The following is a 19,172-nucleotide window of genomic DNA, read 5'->3' on the forward strand; positions in this document are numbered from 1 at the left end:
AACTTCCAGCACTGTGTTGAATAGAAGTGGAGAAAGTGGACAACCTTGCCTTGTTCCTGATCTTAGGGGGAATGGTTTTAGCTTTTCCCATTGAGTATGATGTTAGCTGTGGGTTTATCATATATGGCCTATATTATGTTGAGATATGATCCCTCTATTCCCACTTTCTTAAGGGTTTTTATCATAAATGGCTGTTGGATTTTATCAGATGCTTTTTCTGCATCTATTGATATGATCATGTGATTTTTATTTTTCATTTTGTTAATGTGGTGTATCACATTAATTGATTTGCAGATGTTGAACCACCCTTACATACTAGGGATGAATCCCACTTGATCATGGTGTATGATCTTTTTAATATACTGCTGAATTCTGTTCACTAATATTTTGTTGAGGATTTTTGCATCTATGTTCATTAGAGATATCGGCCTGTAGTTTCCCTTTTTTGTGGTGTCTTTGTCTGATTTTGGTATCAAGGTGATAGTGGCTTCGTAAAAAGTGTTTTGGAGTCTTCCTTCCTTCTGGATTTTTTGGAAGAGCTTGAGAAGAATAGGTGATAATTCTTTTTTGAACGTTTTGTAAAATTCACCTGTGAAGCCATCTGGTCCAGGGCTTTTGTTTATTGGGAGATTGTTGATTACTGATTCAATTTCCCTGGTGGTAATCAGTCTATTCCGGTTCTCTGTTTCTTCTTGAGTTAGCCTTGGAAGATTGTACGCCTCTAGAAAATTGTCCATTTCTTCCATATTGTCAAATTTGTTGGCATATAGTTGCTCATAGTAATTTCTTAAAATTTTTGTATTTCTGTGGTGTCTGTTTTCACTTCTCTTTCATTTCTGATTTTACTAATTTGGGTCCTCTCTTTTTTTTTTACGAGTCTGGCTAAAAGTTTGTCAATTTTATTTGTCTTCTCTAAGAACCAACTCTTGCATTCATTGATCTTTTGTATTGTTTTTCTGGTTTCTATTTCATTTATTTCTGCTCTGATCTTCATTATCTTCTTCCTTGTACTCCCTTTGGGCGTATTTTGCTATTCTTTTCCCAGATCCCTTAAGTGTGAAGATAAATTGTTGATTAGTAATGTTTCTTGTTTCTTTAGGTAGGCCTGCAATGCTGTGAATTTCCCTCTTAGAACTGCTTTTGCGGCATCCCATAGATTTTGGGTCGTCATGTTTTCATTTTCTTTTGTCTCAAGATATGTTTTGATTTCTTCCTTGATCTCCTGGTTGACCCATTCATTATTTAGTTACATGTTATTCAGCCTCCATGAATTTGTGTGTCTGCCAGTTTTTTTCCTGTAGTTTATTTCTAATTTCATAGCACTGTGGTCAGAGAAGACAATTGGTATGATTTCAGTTTTCTTAAATTTATCAAGACTTGTTTTGTGGCCTAACATATGGTCTATCGTGGAAAATGTTCCATGTGCGCTTGAGAAGAACGTGTATTCTGCAGCTTTGGGGTGAAATGCTCTGAAAATTCGATTAAATCCAAGTGTTGGGATGTGTCATTTAAGGCTGTTGTTTCCATATTGAATTTCTATCTGGAAGACCCGTCCCTTGTTGTCAGAGGTGTGTTGAAGTCCCCTACTATGATAGTGTTACTGTTGATGTCTCTCTTTATGTCAGTCAATATCTGTTTTATAGATTTAGGGGCTCCTATGTTGGGTGCATAGATGTTTACTAGGGTTATGTCCTCTTGTCGGATCGATCCCTTTATTATTATATAGTGCCCATCTTTGTCTTTTAATATGTTCTTCATTTTAAAGTCTATTTTGTCAGATATAAATATTGCAACTCCAGCTTTTTTCTCATTTCCATTTGCATGAAATATCTTACTCCAACCCTTCACTTTCAGCCTGTGTGTGTCTTTTGATATGAGGTGAGTCTCTTGTATACAGCATATACAAGGGTCTTGCTTTCTTATCCACTCAGCCACCCTATGTCTCTTGATTGGAGCATTTAATCCATTTACATTTAAAGTGATTATTGATAGGGACATAGTTATTGCCATTTTTAAATTTGTAGTTAGATTGTTTTCATCTCTCTTCTATTTACAGAAGTCCTTTTAGTATTTCTTGCAATGCTGGCTTAGTGGTAATACATTCCTCAGCTTATTCTTTTCTGGGAAGCTCTCTATGTCTCCATCAACTTTAAGTGTTAGCCTTGCTAGATAAAGCAATCTAGGTTGTAGGCCTTTGTTTTCCATCACTTTGAGTATCTCCTGCCACTCCCTCCGGCCTGCAATGTTTCTGTAGAAAAGTCATTTGAGAGTTTTACGGGAGTTCCCTTGTATGTAACCCTCTGTCTTTCTCTTGCTGCTTTTAGGATTCTCTCTTTGACTTTAACCTTTGCCATTTTAACTATAATGTGTCTTGGTGTGGACCTGTTTGGGTTTATTCTGGTTGGAACTCTCTGCACTTCCTGGGCTTGTATGTTGGTTTCCTTCATCAGGTTAGGGAAGTTTTTGGACATTATTACTTCAAATATGTTCTCAATCCCTTGCTTCCTCTCTTCACCTTCTGGTATTCATATAATACTCATGTTGTTGCGCTTGATGTTATCCCAGAGGTCTTGAAACCATCTTCATTGTTTTTTATTCTTTTTTCTTTCTGTTCTGTTTGGGTGATCTCTGCTAACTTGTCTTCTAAGTCCCTGATTCGATCCTCTGCTTCATCTAACCTGCTGTTAATTCCTTCAAGTGAGTTCTTTATTTCAGTGATTGTGTTCTTTAGTTCTAAATGATTGTTCATTATGATTTCTACATCCTTCTTTATGTCGTCTCTAAGCTCCTTAAACATTCTTATCATCAGTGTTCTGAACTCTGTCTCTGATAGGTTGGTTATCTGTTTCATTTTGTTCTACTTCTGGAGGTTTCTTCTGTTCTTTTATTTGGGACATGTTTCTTTGTTTCCCCATGCTGGCTGACTCTCTGTGTTTGCTTCGATGTATTAGGTAGATCCCCTAGAGTTCTTAGTTTTTGCTGGGTTATCTTGTGTAGTATGTGTCCTTTATATTTGACTTGCACTACTTCCTCCTTCTCCTCTGTGTTTGCTCCAAAGGTGATTCTTGTGTTGTGTATATTGTCCTGTTAAAGAACATCTTTAATTGCTTTTCACTTGTGAGTAGGTGGGGTTAACTCCTAGGCTGACTAGTTGTGAGAATCGGTTATGCCCACCGCTGGGTGTTCTGCTGGGTGAAGGTTGACCACTTAAGTGTGGTTTGGCCTCTTTGGGTTCTTGTTCCTGTAGAGAATTCCCTTTGGGTGTGTCACTTATAGGTCAAACCTGGTAGTACTCTGGTTTGGTCTGGAGTTGGCTTCTGGGTATGTTGAATCTTGTGCCTCGTAAGCTGGGCCCTGGTAGGACAGTTTCAGAACAAAGCAAATCACCAAGCACAACAACAACAACAACAACAACAACAAAGAAAAAATCAAATACCTTCACATGTAAAAACAACCGACAACCCCCACTCAACACAGGCAAAGATACCAAAGATATAAAGACAAAACAAAACAAAACAAAAAGCAGTGCCAGTGTTGGCTTAAGCCCACCAAGTAATCTCCAGGTTGTCCTCTGCTGTACCAAAGAGACCTCTGTGTATTGTGCTGGCAGAGCTGGTCACCTGGTGCCCAGAGTGACATTGAGACTGCAGATTTAGATGCGTGGGGCTGAGGGGTCTGTATGGTAGGTTCTACAAAGTCAGTGCAATTTCTGCTCTTGCCTGCATGTATGCGCACTTAGAGTAGCACCACCAGCCCTGTGTCCGGTTCTCCTGAGTGTTAGGGCACTTCTTCCGTGTGTTTGTGTGTGTGTGTGTGTGTGTGTGGCGGGTGGAGGATTTCTGAGCTCCTGAAAGCCCAGAGCTGCGACTGCTGCTGACTGCTGATCCCTGGGAGTATCTCAGCAGTTGTAATTGCCCCGCCCTAGGCAGGCCAGAAAGGGTGGGGGCTGGGGATGGAGGGGTCTTCTCTCTCCCAGCCCAGCCGTGTCACACTCTTCCCACAGGCCAGAAAAGGTGGTGGCTGGGGGGTGGAGGAGTCTCTTCTCTCCTAGCCCAGCAAAAATCACACTCTTCTCAGCCTCTTCCCTGGGTCAGTGCTGCACGCTGGTCTTCCCAGAGCCTGAGCACTAAGGCTCCTCTGTAATCTGACACTACTCCTCAGTTCAGGGGCCAGTTTAAGTCTCTGGAAGGGCGGGGGTAGGATTGGAAGAGTGGGGGGAGGTACCCAGGTATGGAGTTTGTGTCCTTTGTCTGGCCTAGGGCCCAACTGGAGGTCCCAGCTGAGGTTATTACCTCAAATGCTGGATATGCTGCCCCCTAGGCGGGAGAGATCAGCTGTGGGACGCAGGGAAAGAGCCCACCTCCTGGCTTCTATGCTCTCTGTTCCATCCTGGGATCCCCTTCGTCTCTGTAGCTGCGGATGCCAGCCGCGTTTCCATCGCTGAGGATGCCGGTGTGTCTCTACAGCCGAAGGTGCAGGCCGCGTCCCCACAGCCACACATGTGGGGTGCGTCTCCACCCCGCTCCCTTCCCTCTTCCCCTGCTCGCCCAATTTGCCCACCTTCAAGTAATCCTTGCACGAGTCTCTTAGTTGTTTTGCGTGATGAGCAGAGAGTCCTTTGATGGGTTATAGATGTCCCGTTTGTGATAAGATCCGGAGGAGAACTGAAAAAATGCGCCCCGCTGCCGCCATTCCTATGACGTCACCCTAGGTTTATTTTTCTGCATGTGGATATCTACTTGTTCTAGAACCTTTTGCTAGAAAGACTATTCTTTCTCCATTGAATTGTTTTTGTTTCTTTGTCACGAAACAGATGCCTGTATATGTTTGTGTCTCGTTCTGGACTCTATTCTGTTCCATTGATATATGTGTCTTTTTCTTTCACCAAAACCACACTGTTTTGATTATTGTAGCTTTATGTCTAGTATCTTAAATGTCTAGTATCAGACCTCCAGCTTTGCTCTTCAGTATTCTGTGGTTATTCTTGGTATTTTCCGTATAAAATTTAGAATCAGGTTGTTGATATCTAAAAATAGCTTGCTAAAATTTTGATTGGGATTATAATTTGAATTTCAATCACAGTGGCAAAAATTGATATATTAACAATAATGAGTCTTATCTATGAACATGAACTACCTCTCCATTATTTAGATATTTGATTTCTTTCACCAGAGTTTTACAGTTTTCCTCATAAGATCTTGTACACATTTGTTAGAGTTATACCTAAGGGTTTTTTGTTGTTGTTGTTTTGGGTTTTTGGGGATGTGTTTTGGACAAGATTTCAGTCTTTTTCATGGCTAATAGTCCATTGTATATATGTACCTCTTCTTCCTTATCCATTTATCCCTTGATAGACATCAAGATTGCCTCCGTATCTTGGCTATTGTAAATAGTGCTGAATGAACATAATGGATGCACGTGTTCAAAGTAGTCTTTTGAGTTTCTTCGATTAAGTACCCAGAAGTGGGATTACTCGGTCCTTCTTTTTCTCTTGTTATAGACTTTGTTTTAAAGTCTATTTTGTCTGTTGTAAGTATTATTACTCCAGCTTTTTTGTTTGTTTCTGTTTTCATGAAATATCTTTTTCTATCCCTTTACTTTCAGTTGGTGTGTGTCTTTCCATCTGAAGTGAGTCTCTTGTAGGCAGCATATGTAAGGGTCTTGTTTTCTTATCCATTCAGTTACCTATGTCTTTTGATTGGAACATTTAATCCATTTACATTTAAAGAAATTGTTGCTAGATATGTAGTTATTGCCATTTTATTATTCATATATTTCATCTTTTTCTTTCCTTTTTAAAGAAGTCCTTTTAATAACATTTCTTGTAATACTGGTATTGTGGTGACAAACTCCATTAGCTTCTTATCTGGGAAGCTCTTTATTTGTCCTTCCACTCTAAATGATAGCTTTGCTGGGTAGAGTAATCTTGCTTGTAGGTCCTTGCTTTTCATCACTTTGAATATTTCCTGCCAACCCCTTCTGGCCTGCAAAGTTTCTGTTGAGAAATCAGCTGACAGTCTTATGAGAGCTCCCTTGTAGGTAGTAATTAACTGCTTTTCTCTTGCTGCTTTTAAGATTCTCTCTCTGTCTTTAAGCTTTGGCGTTTTAATTATGACATGTCTTGTTGTGGACCTCTTTAGATTCATTATGTTTGGGACTCTCTGCACTTCCTGGGCTTGTATGTCTATTTCCTTCATCAGGTTAGGAAAGTTTTCTGTCATTATTTCTTCAAATAAGTTTTTAATTCCTTGCTCTTTTCTCTTTTTGGTACTCCTATGATGCAAATGTTGGTAAACTTGATGTTGTCCCAGAGGCCCTTTAAACTATCCTCGGTTTTTTGTTTGTTTGTTTGTTTGTTTTTTGGATTCTTTTTTCTTTTTGCTGTACTGATTATGTGTTTTCTGCTAGCTTATTCTCCAAATTGCTGATTCAATCCTCTGCTTCATCTAATCTATTGATTCTCTCTAATGTAATCTTCATTTCAGTTATTGTGTTTTTTCTGACTTGTTCTTTTTTATGTTTTCTACCTCCATTTTCATGTTTCCTATCTCTTTGTTGAAGTTCTCCCTGAGATCACTGAGCATCCTTTTACCATTGTCTTGAACTCTGCATCTGGTAGATTGCTTGCCTCCATTATGTTTAGTTCTTTTTCTGCAGTTTTTTCCTGTTCTTTCATTCGGGACATGTTTCTTTGTCTCCCTATTCGGCTGCCTCCGTGTGTTTGTTTTATGTATTAGGTAGAACTGCTATGTCTCCTGGTCTTAGTAGAGTGGCCGTATGTAGTAGGAGTCCTGTGCGGCCCAGTGGCACAGTCTCCCTGGTTACTGGAATTGGGTGCTCCAGGTCTGTTCCTTGTGTGAGGTGTGTGTTCTCTTCTGTTATAGTTAAGCCTTTGTTGCTGTTTGCACATCAGTGGGAGGGATTGACCCTTGGGCTCATTAGTTGTAAAGCATGGCCATGACTATAGTAAAGGAACTGTTGTGCAGGGACTGACCCTGTGGAACAGGATTCACGTTAGCAGGGCTCTGGTGCCTGCCCAGTCTACCATTTGGCTGTGTCACCATTGGAGGTGGTGGAGTGATTCTCTGGCTGGGTCAGAAGCTGGCCACTGTGCATGCTGGCTGCTGGACTTCCTGGGAGGGGCCCTGCCGCAGGCCAGTTTCAGCTGCTGCCTGTGCCCTGCCTGGGACCACCTGGAAGGAGCCACAAAGCAACCTTTAGATGGCTGCCAGCCTCCCTGGACTTGGAGGTGCCTTGGAGATGCTGAGCTGTGAACTGAGGCCAGCTGCTGCTAGTGCCAGGCTTGGGGCTGCTTATCAAGAGGTACAGGGCATGCTAAGGCCAAATGCTGCTTGTTTGGGGTTTGTGATCCTTTGAGAGATTTCAGGAAAGTCTGCAGCATGAGCCAAGGCAGGTCATGGAAAAGCTACTGGAAGTGGCTTGGGTGGGCCTGCAGTTTGGGTGGGAAGGAGTCTCAGGGAATCTCCAGGGCAGGGTGGAGGAAGGGTATTAGCTAGATTGATGGAGACTCAGATATGTCGCCCACATGCATGTACATACTCGGATTGGGGAGGGCTCAACAAAGAAATAATGGCTTCTGCCAGCATTTCTGTCTGGGAGAAAGCTGTCCCTCTAGCCCTCTCCGTGCAGCCTAACAATACCGTTTTCCCCTGTACGTCTCTGGCACCTTTTGAGCTGCTGCCCCAGAGCTGGAGATCAAAGTGAGTGAGTCTGTCAGCAAGTCCACATGCAGGCCCTCTAAGAGGAATGCCTGGGACTCAAGCCGCCCTTCATCTCATTCACAATCTCTGTTGGTTTTCACAGCCAGAAGTTGTGAGAACTTCTCCTCCTGGCACTGGCACCCTGGGCTGGGGAGCCTGGTGTGGGGCTGGGACCTCCTCGCTCCTCAGGGGGGACTTCTGCAGCAGAAATAATCCTCTTAATTTTTAAATGCCACATGCAGGTGTGGGATCAGCCCATTCCACATCTCTGCCCCTCCTACCAGTCTCCATGTGGTCTTTCTTGTATGTCCTTAATTATAGGACTATTGTTCAGGTAGACTTCAAGCAATTTAGAGTATTGGTTGTTCTGTCATTTAGTGGTAATTTTGATGTGGTCATGAGAGCATGTAAACACAGCATTTACCTACTCCACCATGTTGACTGGAACTCCCAGCCTTCTTCTGGTTTTGATTGAGAAATTTATATGATTCTATTTTATCTCCTGTTTCAGCTTATCAATTGTACTTTTAAAAGAATTCTATGAAATCTATGTAACTTTGCTAACAATTGTTACCCCAATAAACTTTAATTTAAAAAAATAAAATAAATTTAAAAAACATATTTCAGTGGGTTCCCTAGAGTTCACAATATACATTTAAAGTCCATCTTCAAATAACACTATCCTTCTTCATGTGTAGTTGCAAGTATCTTATAGAGTTTTCTCAATTCCTCTCTCCTGTTCCTTGTGACAACACTGTCTTTCATTTTACTTGTTCATGTGCTATTATTAATGCCTTAATTCATTGTTACTATTATTACTTTAAACAATTATCATTTGATCAATTAAGAATAAAAAAGGTTTTTAGTTTGCCTCTATTGGTTCCTTATTCCTTTATGTATATCTGAGTGTCTATATTATTTCCTTCTTGAAGGGCAAGTATGTTGGCTATGAATTCCCTCAATTTTTTGTCTCTCTGATACAGGGTTTATTTTTGTTCTACTTTTGGTGGATAACTTTGCTGGATATAGAATTCCAGTTTGCTGGTTTTTCTTTAAACTTTGCCTAGTTTCTGATGAGAAGTCAGTTCTAATTTTTATCTTTGCTCCCCTATAGGTAAGGTGTTTTGTTTTTCTCCTCCAGCTTCTTTCAAGGTTTTCTCTGTCATTCTTTCTTTTTTTTTCCCCCAGCTTAAATATGTATGATAGGTCTAGATATGAATTTTAGATATTTATCCTGCTTGGTGTTCTCCGAGCTTCCTGGACCTGTGGTTTAGTGTTTGTTAGTAATTTTGGACAATTCTCAAATTTCATATTCAGGTATTTCTTCTGCTTTCTCTGCTTCTCCTCCTGTCATTCCTATTACGTGTGTGTCACACATTTTGAAATTGTCCCATAGTGCTTGTTATTTTGTTTTTCTTACTTTTCCCATTTGATTAGTAACATATTAACCATAGTTATTTTAAATTCCCTAAGAAGACAGTGTTAATTTGTATATTTGGTACCCAAAACTTCCCAAGCTGAAGATGCTACATTGATTTTAGAAGTCATTTATTAGAGATTAGTTGAGTCTTTTAGAAACTGACAGGTTGGGCCTGCCCAGTGGCTCAGGTGGTTGGAGCTCCGTGCTCCTAAGGCCAAAGGCTGCCGATCGATTCCCACATGGGCCAGTGGGCTCTCAACCACAAGGTTGCTGGTTCAACTCCTGCAAGGGATGGTGGGCTGCGCTCTCTGCAACTAACAACTGGCAACTGGACCTGGAGCTGAACTGCGCCCTCAACAACTACGACTGAAAGGACAACAACTTGACTTGGAAAAAATACTGGAAATACACACTTCCCCAATAAAGTCCTGTTCCCCTTCCCCAGTAAAATCTTAAAAAAAAACCCAACAACTGACAAGTTGTTGATATTCACTGACCTGTATTTTATTGAGCACTCACTAGATGCCAGCTTTTGCACTTTCCCTGTAACTACCAGGAATCACAACAAACTCTTTGCCCTACAAGAACATAGAGTCCACAGGGAAAAAGAAAGAGAAAAATAAAATCCAATATCTGGTAAGTTTTTAGTGGAGTTTCTTTTCTAGCTTGTGGGATCCAGGGGCTTCAGAAGGAATTAGTGCCTGGGCTGTGACTTAGCACATAGATGAAGTAGAACTTTCATATACAGAGAATTCATCCACTTTGTGATTTTGTTTTCATAGTTAGATTTCCTGTGGCTGTTCCCCGTAAGCTGGAAGAGGTGGAGGCAAGCCAGAAAACTCCATTTTTCTCACTCCTGCTTTAAATTGAGCAACTTTGCTTTTATTTATTTTCTTCATTGAACTTCCAAATAAGATTTTGTTTGACAAAAAAAGAGGAATTTGAATTCACTTAATAGAGAACCAGCTCCTTCTATTGAAATTTGTTGTTCTAACTTTTTAGTCAACGTTTTTTTTTATTTCTTATATAAGAATGAAGTACAAATTAGTTAATTCTTTGTACACTCAGTTGTTGTATTTCTAGGTCTGCTTAAATGTGTGAGGGACAAAAACATGTTCATATAATCTTGAGCAATGTGTGTTTGGTAAGGATATAGATGCAAGAAAGGAATCTCAGGAACTAACTCATTTAGCCTAATGGAACTGGAATTTCCAGATAGCTGCCCTAGAATCTTAACAGCACTCTAATATTTGTGCCCCACTGGCATTTAGTCTAATCCATCTTCCCTACCCTCATTCCTTTGACTCAGTGCCTTTCTCTCTTTCTTTCTCTCTCTCTCTCTCTCTTTCTCTCTCTCTCTTCCCACTGCTTCTTTATTGCTTTACTGTTGACCACTGAGTCTTCACCCTGCTTCTCTCTGCCTTAGGATTGCTACATGAAAGGATTCTAACTTGTTTCATCCTCACAACAACCATATGAAGTAGGTACTATTATTAACCCCATTTTACAAATTGGAAACCAAGTCCAGGGAGGCTAATTAACCTGTGCAAAGCTTACATAGTTTATAGTATTTCGGGATTTGAACCCGGGCAGTCTGACCTCTCAGATTCCAAGCTCTCAATTGTTAAACTCTAATGTCTCCCGACTAAAATTAAGTCATGACACAATCAGACTTTACTTAGAAATTTTCACGATGTCCCTGCCCTACAGACTAGGGTTGTGTATTGAGAATTAGGCATTGTTAATCATGTTCCAGCCACTTACAGTGTGTTAAAGGCTTTAACGACTTAATTCTGTGAAAGGATAGCCACGACAGCAGTGTAATCTTGTCACTTCACTTGGGTCTAGTGCTGTAGTTCATCGTCTACTTCCATAACTGAAGCAATAAGCAATTTAGAACACTGCCCCCATTTATAGGTATGAAAATTTCATGCTGTTGGGGCAGGAAAATAACAGGTAACTTTTGTGTAAGAAATAAGCTAAGTCTCATGATTTTAAAAACTTATTACTAAAGTTACTGTATTTCATTGGAAGAAATTCAAGATTAAGTTGTTCATCATTCGAGGTTCTCCAGTTCTATCAGAAAAATTTTAGGAGCCTGTTAGTTCACAATTTCTTCACGTCAGCTCGTACATCTGTCTAGATGCAGCTGGTTTGAGCTGGGTAGGGTTTATGAGGACTGGCACCTCCATATTGACCGATAACCAAAAACTTTTATTTTTAATTGTAAAAATGAGCAGACTAGTGAAATCCAGAAATGAAAGCTGCCAGTGAGCTGAGGCCAGTATACACAGGTGCTAGCTGTGAGACAATTCCTACCGTGCCTTGGTTTTTGTTATTCCTGAAGCCTATTCATTCCAGAATATTTATGATACTACTCAGTCTGTACCTGCTCTCTACTTTTACTTGCACTCACCTAAGTGGGTTTGTTCTTTGAAATCTAATGAGCGTTATTGTATATGTCATTGGTATTGTGATCGATTACCTTTGGAGGGCAAGAGTTATCATTGCCAAATATGGTAGCCATTACCCACATGTTGCCATTTAAATTTAAATAACTCAATTTTAATTTAGTTTTTAATTAAAAATTTAACTCATTTCTTGGGTCAAGTTTCATTAGGAAGCTTTCATCATGTGTCTTGGTCTACTCAAAATTGTCACTGTCTCTTCTAGAAGTGGATGTATAGCTTAGTGACCTAGCATGGGCCTGGGATCAAACTAGGTTTGAACCCCAGCTCCTCCACTCACCAGTTGAGTGACATTGGACAAGTTATTTACTCTGTGCTTCAGTGTCCTCAAGTATAAAATGTTGAGAGTAGTCCCTCCTTCATAGTATTGTTATGAAAATAATATGAGTTGATACATATAAAATATTTACAAAGCACCCGTCACATGGTAGGGGGCTCAGAAACATCTTACCATGATGATGGATGATACCTTTGCCACCATCCTGACTCTGGCATTGAATCAATTTGCTGGGCTTATAGAAATGATCCCCAAATTCATATTGTCAGGTGTGACCTGGCTACAGGAGATTCTGATTTATTTGGTCTTGATGGAGACTAGTAATCTGTATTTTCACACTACTTCCACTCTCCTGCAACATCCTAACCCCCTATGATTCTGATGCCTAGCCCGTTTTGGAAGCCACTAGCCCAGAGGTTTCTCAGGGAACAAAGGTGAATCTTAGCCCAAGAGGTAATACAAGGATGACCCTTGACGACTTTATGCTAAGAAGCCAGTCACATACTGATTCCATTTATATGAAATGTACAGAATAGACAAATAGAGACCGAAAGTAGGGTAGTGATTGCCTAGAGCTGGGAGGGTGAGGGAATGGTGAATGACTGCTAATTAACTTGTGCAAAGGATATGTGGTTTCTTTTGGGGGTGGTGAAAATGTCCTAAACCTAGATCATGGTGATGGTTGCACAACTGTGAATATACTAAAAATCATTGAATTCTACACTTTAAATTAGTGAATTGTATACTATGTGGATTATATCTCTCAGTAAAGATGTTTTTAAAAATAGGCAATAAGTGGAGAAGATGAAAATAATTTTTTAAAATGGGAGGTAGTTGGGAAAACCAGGAGAAAGGGTGCAGACTGGAAGTTTGGAAAGAGGCATATTATTTTACTTGTTTTAATCCTTTTTCTTTCACTTTATTCACACACACAAATACCTAATAATCTAGTTATCTGAAAGTTAGACTTCTGGGAGCTTTAACTACTGGAAAACTGCCCTGGAAAGGAAATAGGTTTAAAAAAAAGAAGAAAGTCTAGAGTTCAGCAAACACCTGTACTAAAGCCATGGATAGGAATCATTCAAAGATAACGGTGTTGGAGGAAAGCCTCAGAATAAATCCACTAAAATAGAGACCAAAACATTCATAATAAAAAGCTTGAAAGGAATTTTTGTGTGTGTGAAAAATGAAGGTAAACTTTATAGTTGACAAATTTTAGGTTATAATTCCAGCTGAGCTAGTTCTTAGAATAAACAAACACTTGGTATTTTCCCCTTGGCATAGGCATAGCATACATTTATAGATAAAAGTAAAGATGTAGATTGTAGAAGAGTAATACATCCTTTACTCAATGTTTGACTTTCACAACAAATAATAAGTCAGTTTTGTAAAAATAATTAAGGGCTTAATCGTTTTTCTCTATAGCCTCTTTTAGTCATCTAATATTTAAATCATTCTTTATTTGAAGCATATTGTCTTTATCTCTGTGTCTTTTTCTCTTTGATTGTTAACTGGTCTGATTTTTCAGATTGTTACTTGACATTGACTTTGCTTTTGATTGTAGCAATCTGCAGCATCATTTTTTTTTTATTAGTTTCAGGCGTACAAAACAATGTAATAGTTAGACATATCCCTCACAAAGAGATAACCCCCTGCCCCCAATCTACTATCCCTCTGACATCACACACAGCTGTTACATTTCCACTGTCTCTATTCTTTATGCTGTATTCCACTTCCTGTGACTATATACATATATATATTAAATTATAGTTGACATTCGTTATTATTCAGCTTCAGGTGTACACTGCAGTGGTCAGGCATCTACACCATCCATGAAGTGGTTGGTCTGTCTAATAAGACAAGTGTCCATTGGATACCCTACAAAATCTTTACAACATTATTGATTATGTTCCCCATACTGTCTTCCATATCCCCATGGCCATCTTAGGGTTTCCAGTTGTGCTTTCTTTTTTTTTTTTTTTTTTTTAATTTATTTTTAATTTATTGGGGTGACAATTGTTAGTAAAATTACATAGATTTCAGGTGTGCAATTCTGTATCACATCATCCATAAATCACATTGTGTGTTCACCACCCAGAGTCAGTTCTCCTTCCATCACCATACATTTGATCCCCCTCACCCTCATCCCCCACCCCCCAACCCCTTTACCTTTCTAATCCCGTCACCTTCTCCCTCATCCCCACCCCCTCTCCCATCTAGCAACCCTGTTTTTCCTCTATGTCTCTGAAAATGTTTCCGATTAGTTTATTCATTCTATTCTTTAGATTCCAGATATAAGTGAGATCATATGGTATTTGTCTTTCTCTTTCTGACTTAGTTCACTTAGCATAATGTTCACTAGGTCCATCCATATCGTTGCCCATGGTAAGATTTCCAGCATCACTTTTAAAGGCTTCATGGGAGCCTATTTGTTTCAGTTTCATTTCCCAGCTCGTTTTTGCATTGTGTTGTTGGATTATCTGTGAGAGCCTGAGAGGAGCTAATATTAATTATTAAACAGGGAGGGATGAATCAGGGAATTAATTTTATAGGGGGGCAGTTTATTAGTGGATGTCTTTATATGATTACAGTCAACTTTGTACCCAGATAACAAATATTCATGTCAAATGGAGTAGCTGTATTTAATTGCAGTGCTAACTTACTAGGGTGCTAACCAAATTTTGTTGACTCTTACTTAGTATACAAAAAAAAAGATTATTCTCAGTATATTAGAAGTAGGAGGGTGTGGGATGGTGGTGGAATTGGGGTCAGGTGACTGCCTGATGTTGAGAGAAGGGAACTGATTTGATATATAGTAACGCATACTATAATTCTATTTTACCAGTGGGCAAACCTATGTCTACAGAGGCCAAGTAATTTACTCAAAACAATACCACTCTTACCTCAGTTGGGTCCATCTCATTCCAAACTCTGTGTTCTTTTAAAATTACATTATAACTGTTCTGTAAAATTACAATAAAACTATCCAAAACGTTTCAGATATCTGGAAAAGTCCATCTATCTTCTCACCAGCCAATAACATGTTATTTACAGGTTTACATAATTTAGTCTAAAGGCATTATAGGATGAATGATATTGATATCAACTTTTCATTAGACTGTAACATTTGTAATAACACTTATATAATGCTTGTTAGTTTACATCAGAAATTTCATATAATTCCTATAACACCCTGTGAGATAATCCTCGTTTTACTAGTGGACTTGGTTTTGGTGTCTAAAAGGGAATTGCGTGGACTTATGTTCCCTAAACACTTGAGCCCAGGTCTTTTGCTTCCAGATCTTATGACTTTTCTGTTACATTACATCCCTTCTTTGTAGAATAACAGAGTACCCTATAAATATTCCTTTTGTAGTAATAAAATAGCCTCAAAACATTACCCTACGTGATGTCTGCTGGACTCCCCTTTAGTCTATCATACTTAAATGATGTGTTTTAATGAGATTTCAGATTGTATTGTATTAGAACTGTATACCTTAACACTAATTTTGTAGATTTGGTAGCAATGTCTATCCTTTTACTTCCTAATAGTTAATGCTTTATGTTTAAGTGGATTGGTTTAAAATGGAAATCTGTATAATCTAATTTTTAATCTAATCTTTGTAGAAACTGAAATCCATCAATCACCGTTCTTAAAAATGCAATGGAATGTACCAAGGACTGTATTCCGACTGGCACATAGGACATGCATGGAACAACATAAAGCTGGTCTTTTTGGACACTGTCAAAATATAATGGGACCATTACTTTTTTATAAAGCTGAAACCAGAGTAGTTTTGGTTCAGGGCCCTCAAACACAGTGGCTGCACTTAACTGCTGCCCAGTGCACTGCAAAGGAACGGAAGCCATTTGATCGTCATTCACCACAACCAGGGGTCGTCCTTCACCATAAACAGTGGGAGCAAGATATTTTGTTGAGAAGGGTTACCACATCTCCGGGAACTCCTTCGGAAAAAAAGGAAGAACCTGATCCTTTACAAGACAAATCTATTAATCTTTATCAACGATTTAAGAAAACATTTAGACAATATGGAAAAGTTTTGATTCCAGTTCATCTAATAACTTCTGGTGTTTGGTTTGGAACATTTTATTATGCAGCCATGAAGTAAGTTTTTGCTTGGTTGAGCACCTTTCCCTGTTTTATCAGAATGTCAATTTTAATTGTACTAATGAAAGCCTTAAATAGTTTTTGAAATGCTTGGATGTCTTTAATTGATAGAGGATGACTATTTTTCATAAATTTTTCACATTTTAATAATAATTAACATTTGCTTACTGTGTACATCAGGCATTGCTAAATTTTCGACTGTATTATCTCATTTAATCCTTAAAACAACCATATGAAGCAGGTGCAATTATTTTCATTTTATTAGTGAGAAAACAGATGAAGCAAAAATAAGTCAAAATAACTTAGCCTTTCCCAAAATAATTCAGAGTCTGATTTCAAAGCCCATTCTCTTAATCACTGTGTTCATCTCCTATCATCAGTTAGGGTAGCACAGAAATAAAATCAGATTTCAGAAATTTGGTAGCACCATGAGCTCTGGACTTACATAAATAAAACCATATCTAGTATTTTTCCATATGTATGATTTTAGTGGGAAATTAGGAAGATATTTTTTCCAAAGCCTGGCTAATATCTGTTATAGACACAAAATTGAACAAACTGCAGACTTATGTTTTAATGTTATTTTAATGTTTTAATGTTATTTTTTATGTATTATTCATATGAGTATCTGATTGGTGTCAAAGTATAATAATATCTTTTATTCTGATCAGAGTTAATTTGTTGTACACTTGAAATTTTGTGAAGAGGGTAGATCTCATGTTAGGTGTTCTTACCACAATAAAATAAACTTTAAAAAAAAATAAGTTAATTTAGTAGGCCTAGCCTCCAGATACAGTATTGTAAAACAGAATTTCTAAATGTACCTTTCTTGTTAAATTCTGTTTCTTTCTTTTAAGGTAAGTTATATTATTCACACTGTTTTAGGAGCAGCAGGAATACACATAGAAACAGCGTCCCCAGTGAGTGCCAGTCCGTTTCTGCTTCTAGTATAACTCAGTGGGTGCCAACCTGCCTGTTCCTTTGAACCTATGGTGTGGACTTCTCTTGTACTGGTCTGGTCGTGACCAAGGCCATTGACCTCATTTTCCTGAGGGCAATGAGACAGCACAATGTAGACCACTTTGACATTTTAGTAAACTCTCCTGATGGGTCTAGAATTATGTTATACTTTCCAAAAGTCCACTAATTTTCAGTGTTTGGTTATATTTTCTAGCTTGATATTAAGGTATTAGTAAAGATGGTAGTTTTGTATATATAGCTCACTCATTAGAAAAAGCTTATTATGTACTAAGTTAAAAGATGATGGAATGGAGATTGTACTAGTTTGGTGCAAAAAGAATTGCGGTTAAAAGGTTAAAAATTGCAAAAACCGCAATTACTTTTGCACCAACCTAATACTTATTCTAGAGAAACGGGATTATAGATGTTTCTTTACAAAAGTTCTGAAAGGTTTTTTTAAAAAAAACCTTGCATAATTGATGCTGTTCTGTTTCTCTCCACGTCTTTCTTTCCATTATGTTTCTGTTATTCAATCATATCCTTCCTTATGTATCATTATTTTCTTTAAGAATTTTTCCTTTTTTCACAGAAGGTCCTTGTATATATAATTTATGGAGTTATCTCTGTTTATTAATGACATTTTCTGGACATGTACAATATTTATAGATGTCTTCAAAACTTAGTTTTGTTTTTTAACAGAGCCCTTAGTTTTTTAACAGCATAAAATCATGTACCATTTTGAATAAAAATTATTATATAGGCCTTCAGTTTTTCTACTTAATTAACGGCTTTTTATATGTTAAATTTTCTTCTTTTGAGCCATTGAGGATTTTTCTGATTCAATATTGTGGAAGATGATATGAGAAATACTTGTTTCTTCTGCCTTCCTTAGGTTGCCCTTGATAAGCATTCGCCTCCTGGCATTAGAGGGAGAAATCTTAAGTTTTTAATTAATTGAATATGAAGGTCTCATTTGGACTATTAAAAAGAGTACTTTTGTTCTATTTACTTTCCGTTGCTTTCTTTAAAGAGTTCTATAACTATAAAAGCAGATCCCAAATAACCTAGTGATACTAATTCTTCTTAATATTTTTTCAGTGCTATCTGGCACCTGAGACAGTTGTGGGGACATTCTGCCATCCCCTGGAGAATGCACCTTTCTTAGTTTTATCTTTACCCCCTCTTTTTCTGAAGAATGCTTGTGTGTAAACATGGTCGTAAGACTATCTACTTTAAAATCATATCCCTTCTCCATCACAACTTGTCTTTTGGCTGTTTGCTAACATATGAATTGGGTTGCCACACCCACCACTACTACCCAGCTATGACTACCCGTCCAGTTGTTATAGCAGTATCTCATAGCTAATTTGTATTATGTAGGATGTGTTGCTTCCCAGAACAGCCCTTAATGTTTTTATTAAATGTTTAATATTTCAGAAATTGAAAGTTGATTTGTTCTAAGTGAAGATCTTATCTCAAGTAATAATCAGAAAATAAGGATTTAGGATGTGTTCAAATGGCAGTTTATCTTTCATTGTGAGATGATTTTTTTGTAAAATTGGAGTTGACTGTATTAAATACAGCTTTTTCAATTCAACTGACAAGAGGCTGGCTTTATTTTATTTTATTTAGTTTTAGCTGGAAAAAGTTCTCTGTTATTTGCTTGTTGCCTCCTAACTATTAAAAGAAAGAAGAAAAAATAGTTTGTAACTTGAAGGATGAACATTTGAAGTCATACTGCATTGCTGACCAGTGTTTGTTTTAGTCACTCTGACAACTAGCATTACTACCTTACTAGTCACCATAAAGCAAAATGCCATTCTTTATTTAGTTAATTCGGTGATAAATATGTCAGGCTTTTGAAACATTTTATTTCAGGGAGATCTAAATTGTGCATGCTGATAGATTTTATTTTAGCCTAAGCTTTGTTGTCACATCTATCTGGCAAAAGCTTGCAGATATCTTATGTCTTCTAACCAGAAGTGTGATGATGGTTTTTGTCCCTGAGTTTAGATGCCTCATGTTTTGGGCCTCAGGTTCCTAAAGCTACAAGTCCACTTGGAGGCAAAATCCCAACTGATTTTTTTCTGCATTTTATCTAGACTGTGAATGTACCTTTGCCCTTGTGTGTTTCTGCATCAGTAGAAATATCCATAAAGCTGGCAGTTTGTGAAGCAGATTGCTGTCAGGCTGTGGG

The 19,172-nt window shown here is 38.2% G+C and overlaps 1 protein-coding gene across 1 annotated transcript in view; it reads left to right on the plus strand.

Moving 5' to 3' along the window:
• FAM210A (family with sequence similarity 210 member A) overlaps positions 1-19,172 on the plus strand; it is a 41,115-nt gene that overhangs the window by 13,981 nt on the left and 7,962 nt on the right. The window contains exon 2 of the mRNA XM_033087878.1: positions 15,514-16,012. Coding sequence (XP_032943769.1) covers positions 15,546-16,012 — 467 coding nt within the window. The 5' untranslated portion in view covers positions 15,514-15,545. The remainder of the gene's footprint in view (positions 1-15,513; positions 16,013-19,172) is intronic.

Source organism: Rhinolophus ferrumequinum, chromosome 19, assembly GCF_004115265.2.
Source record: "Rhinolophus ferrumequinum isolate MPI-CBG mRhiFer1 chromosome 19, mRhiFer1_v1.p, whole genome shotgun sequence".
Taxonomy (NCBI): domain Eukaryota; kingdom Metazoa; phylum Chordata; class Mammalia; order Chiroptera; family Rhinolophidae; genus Rhinolophus; species Rhinolophus ferrumequinum.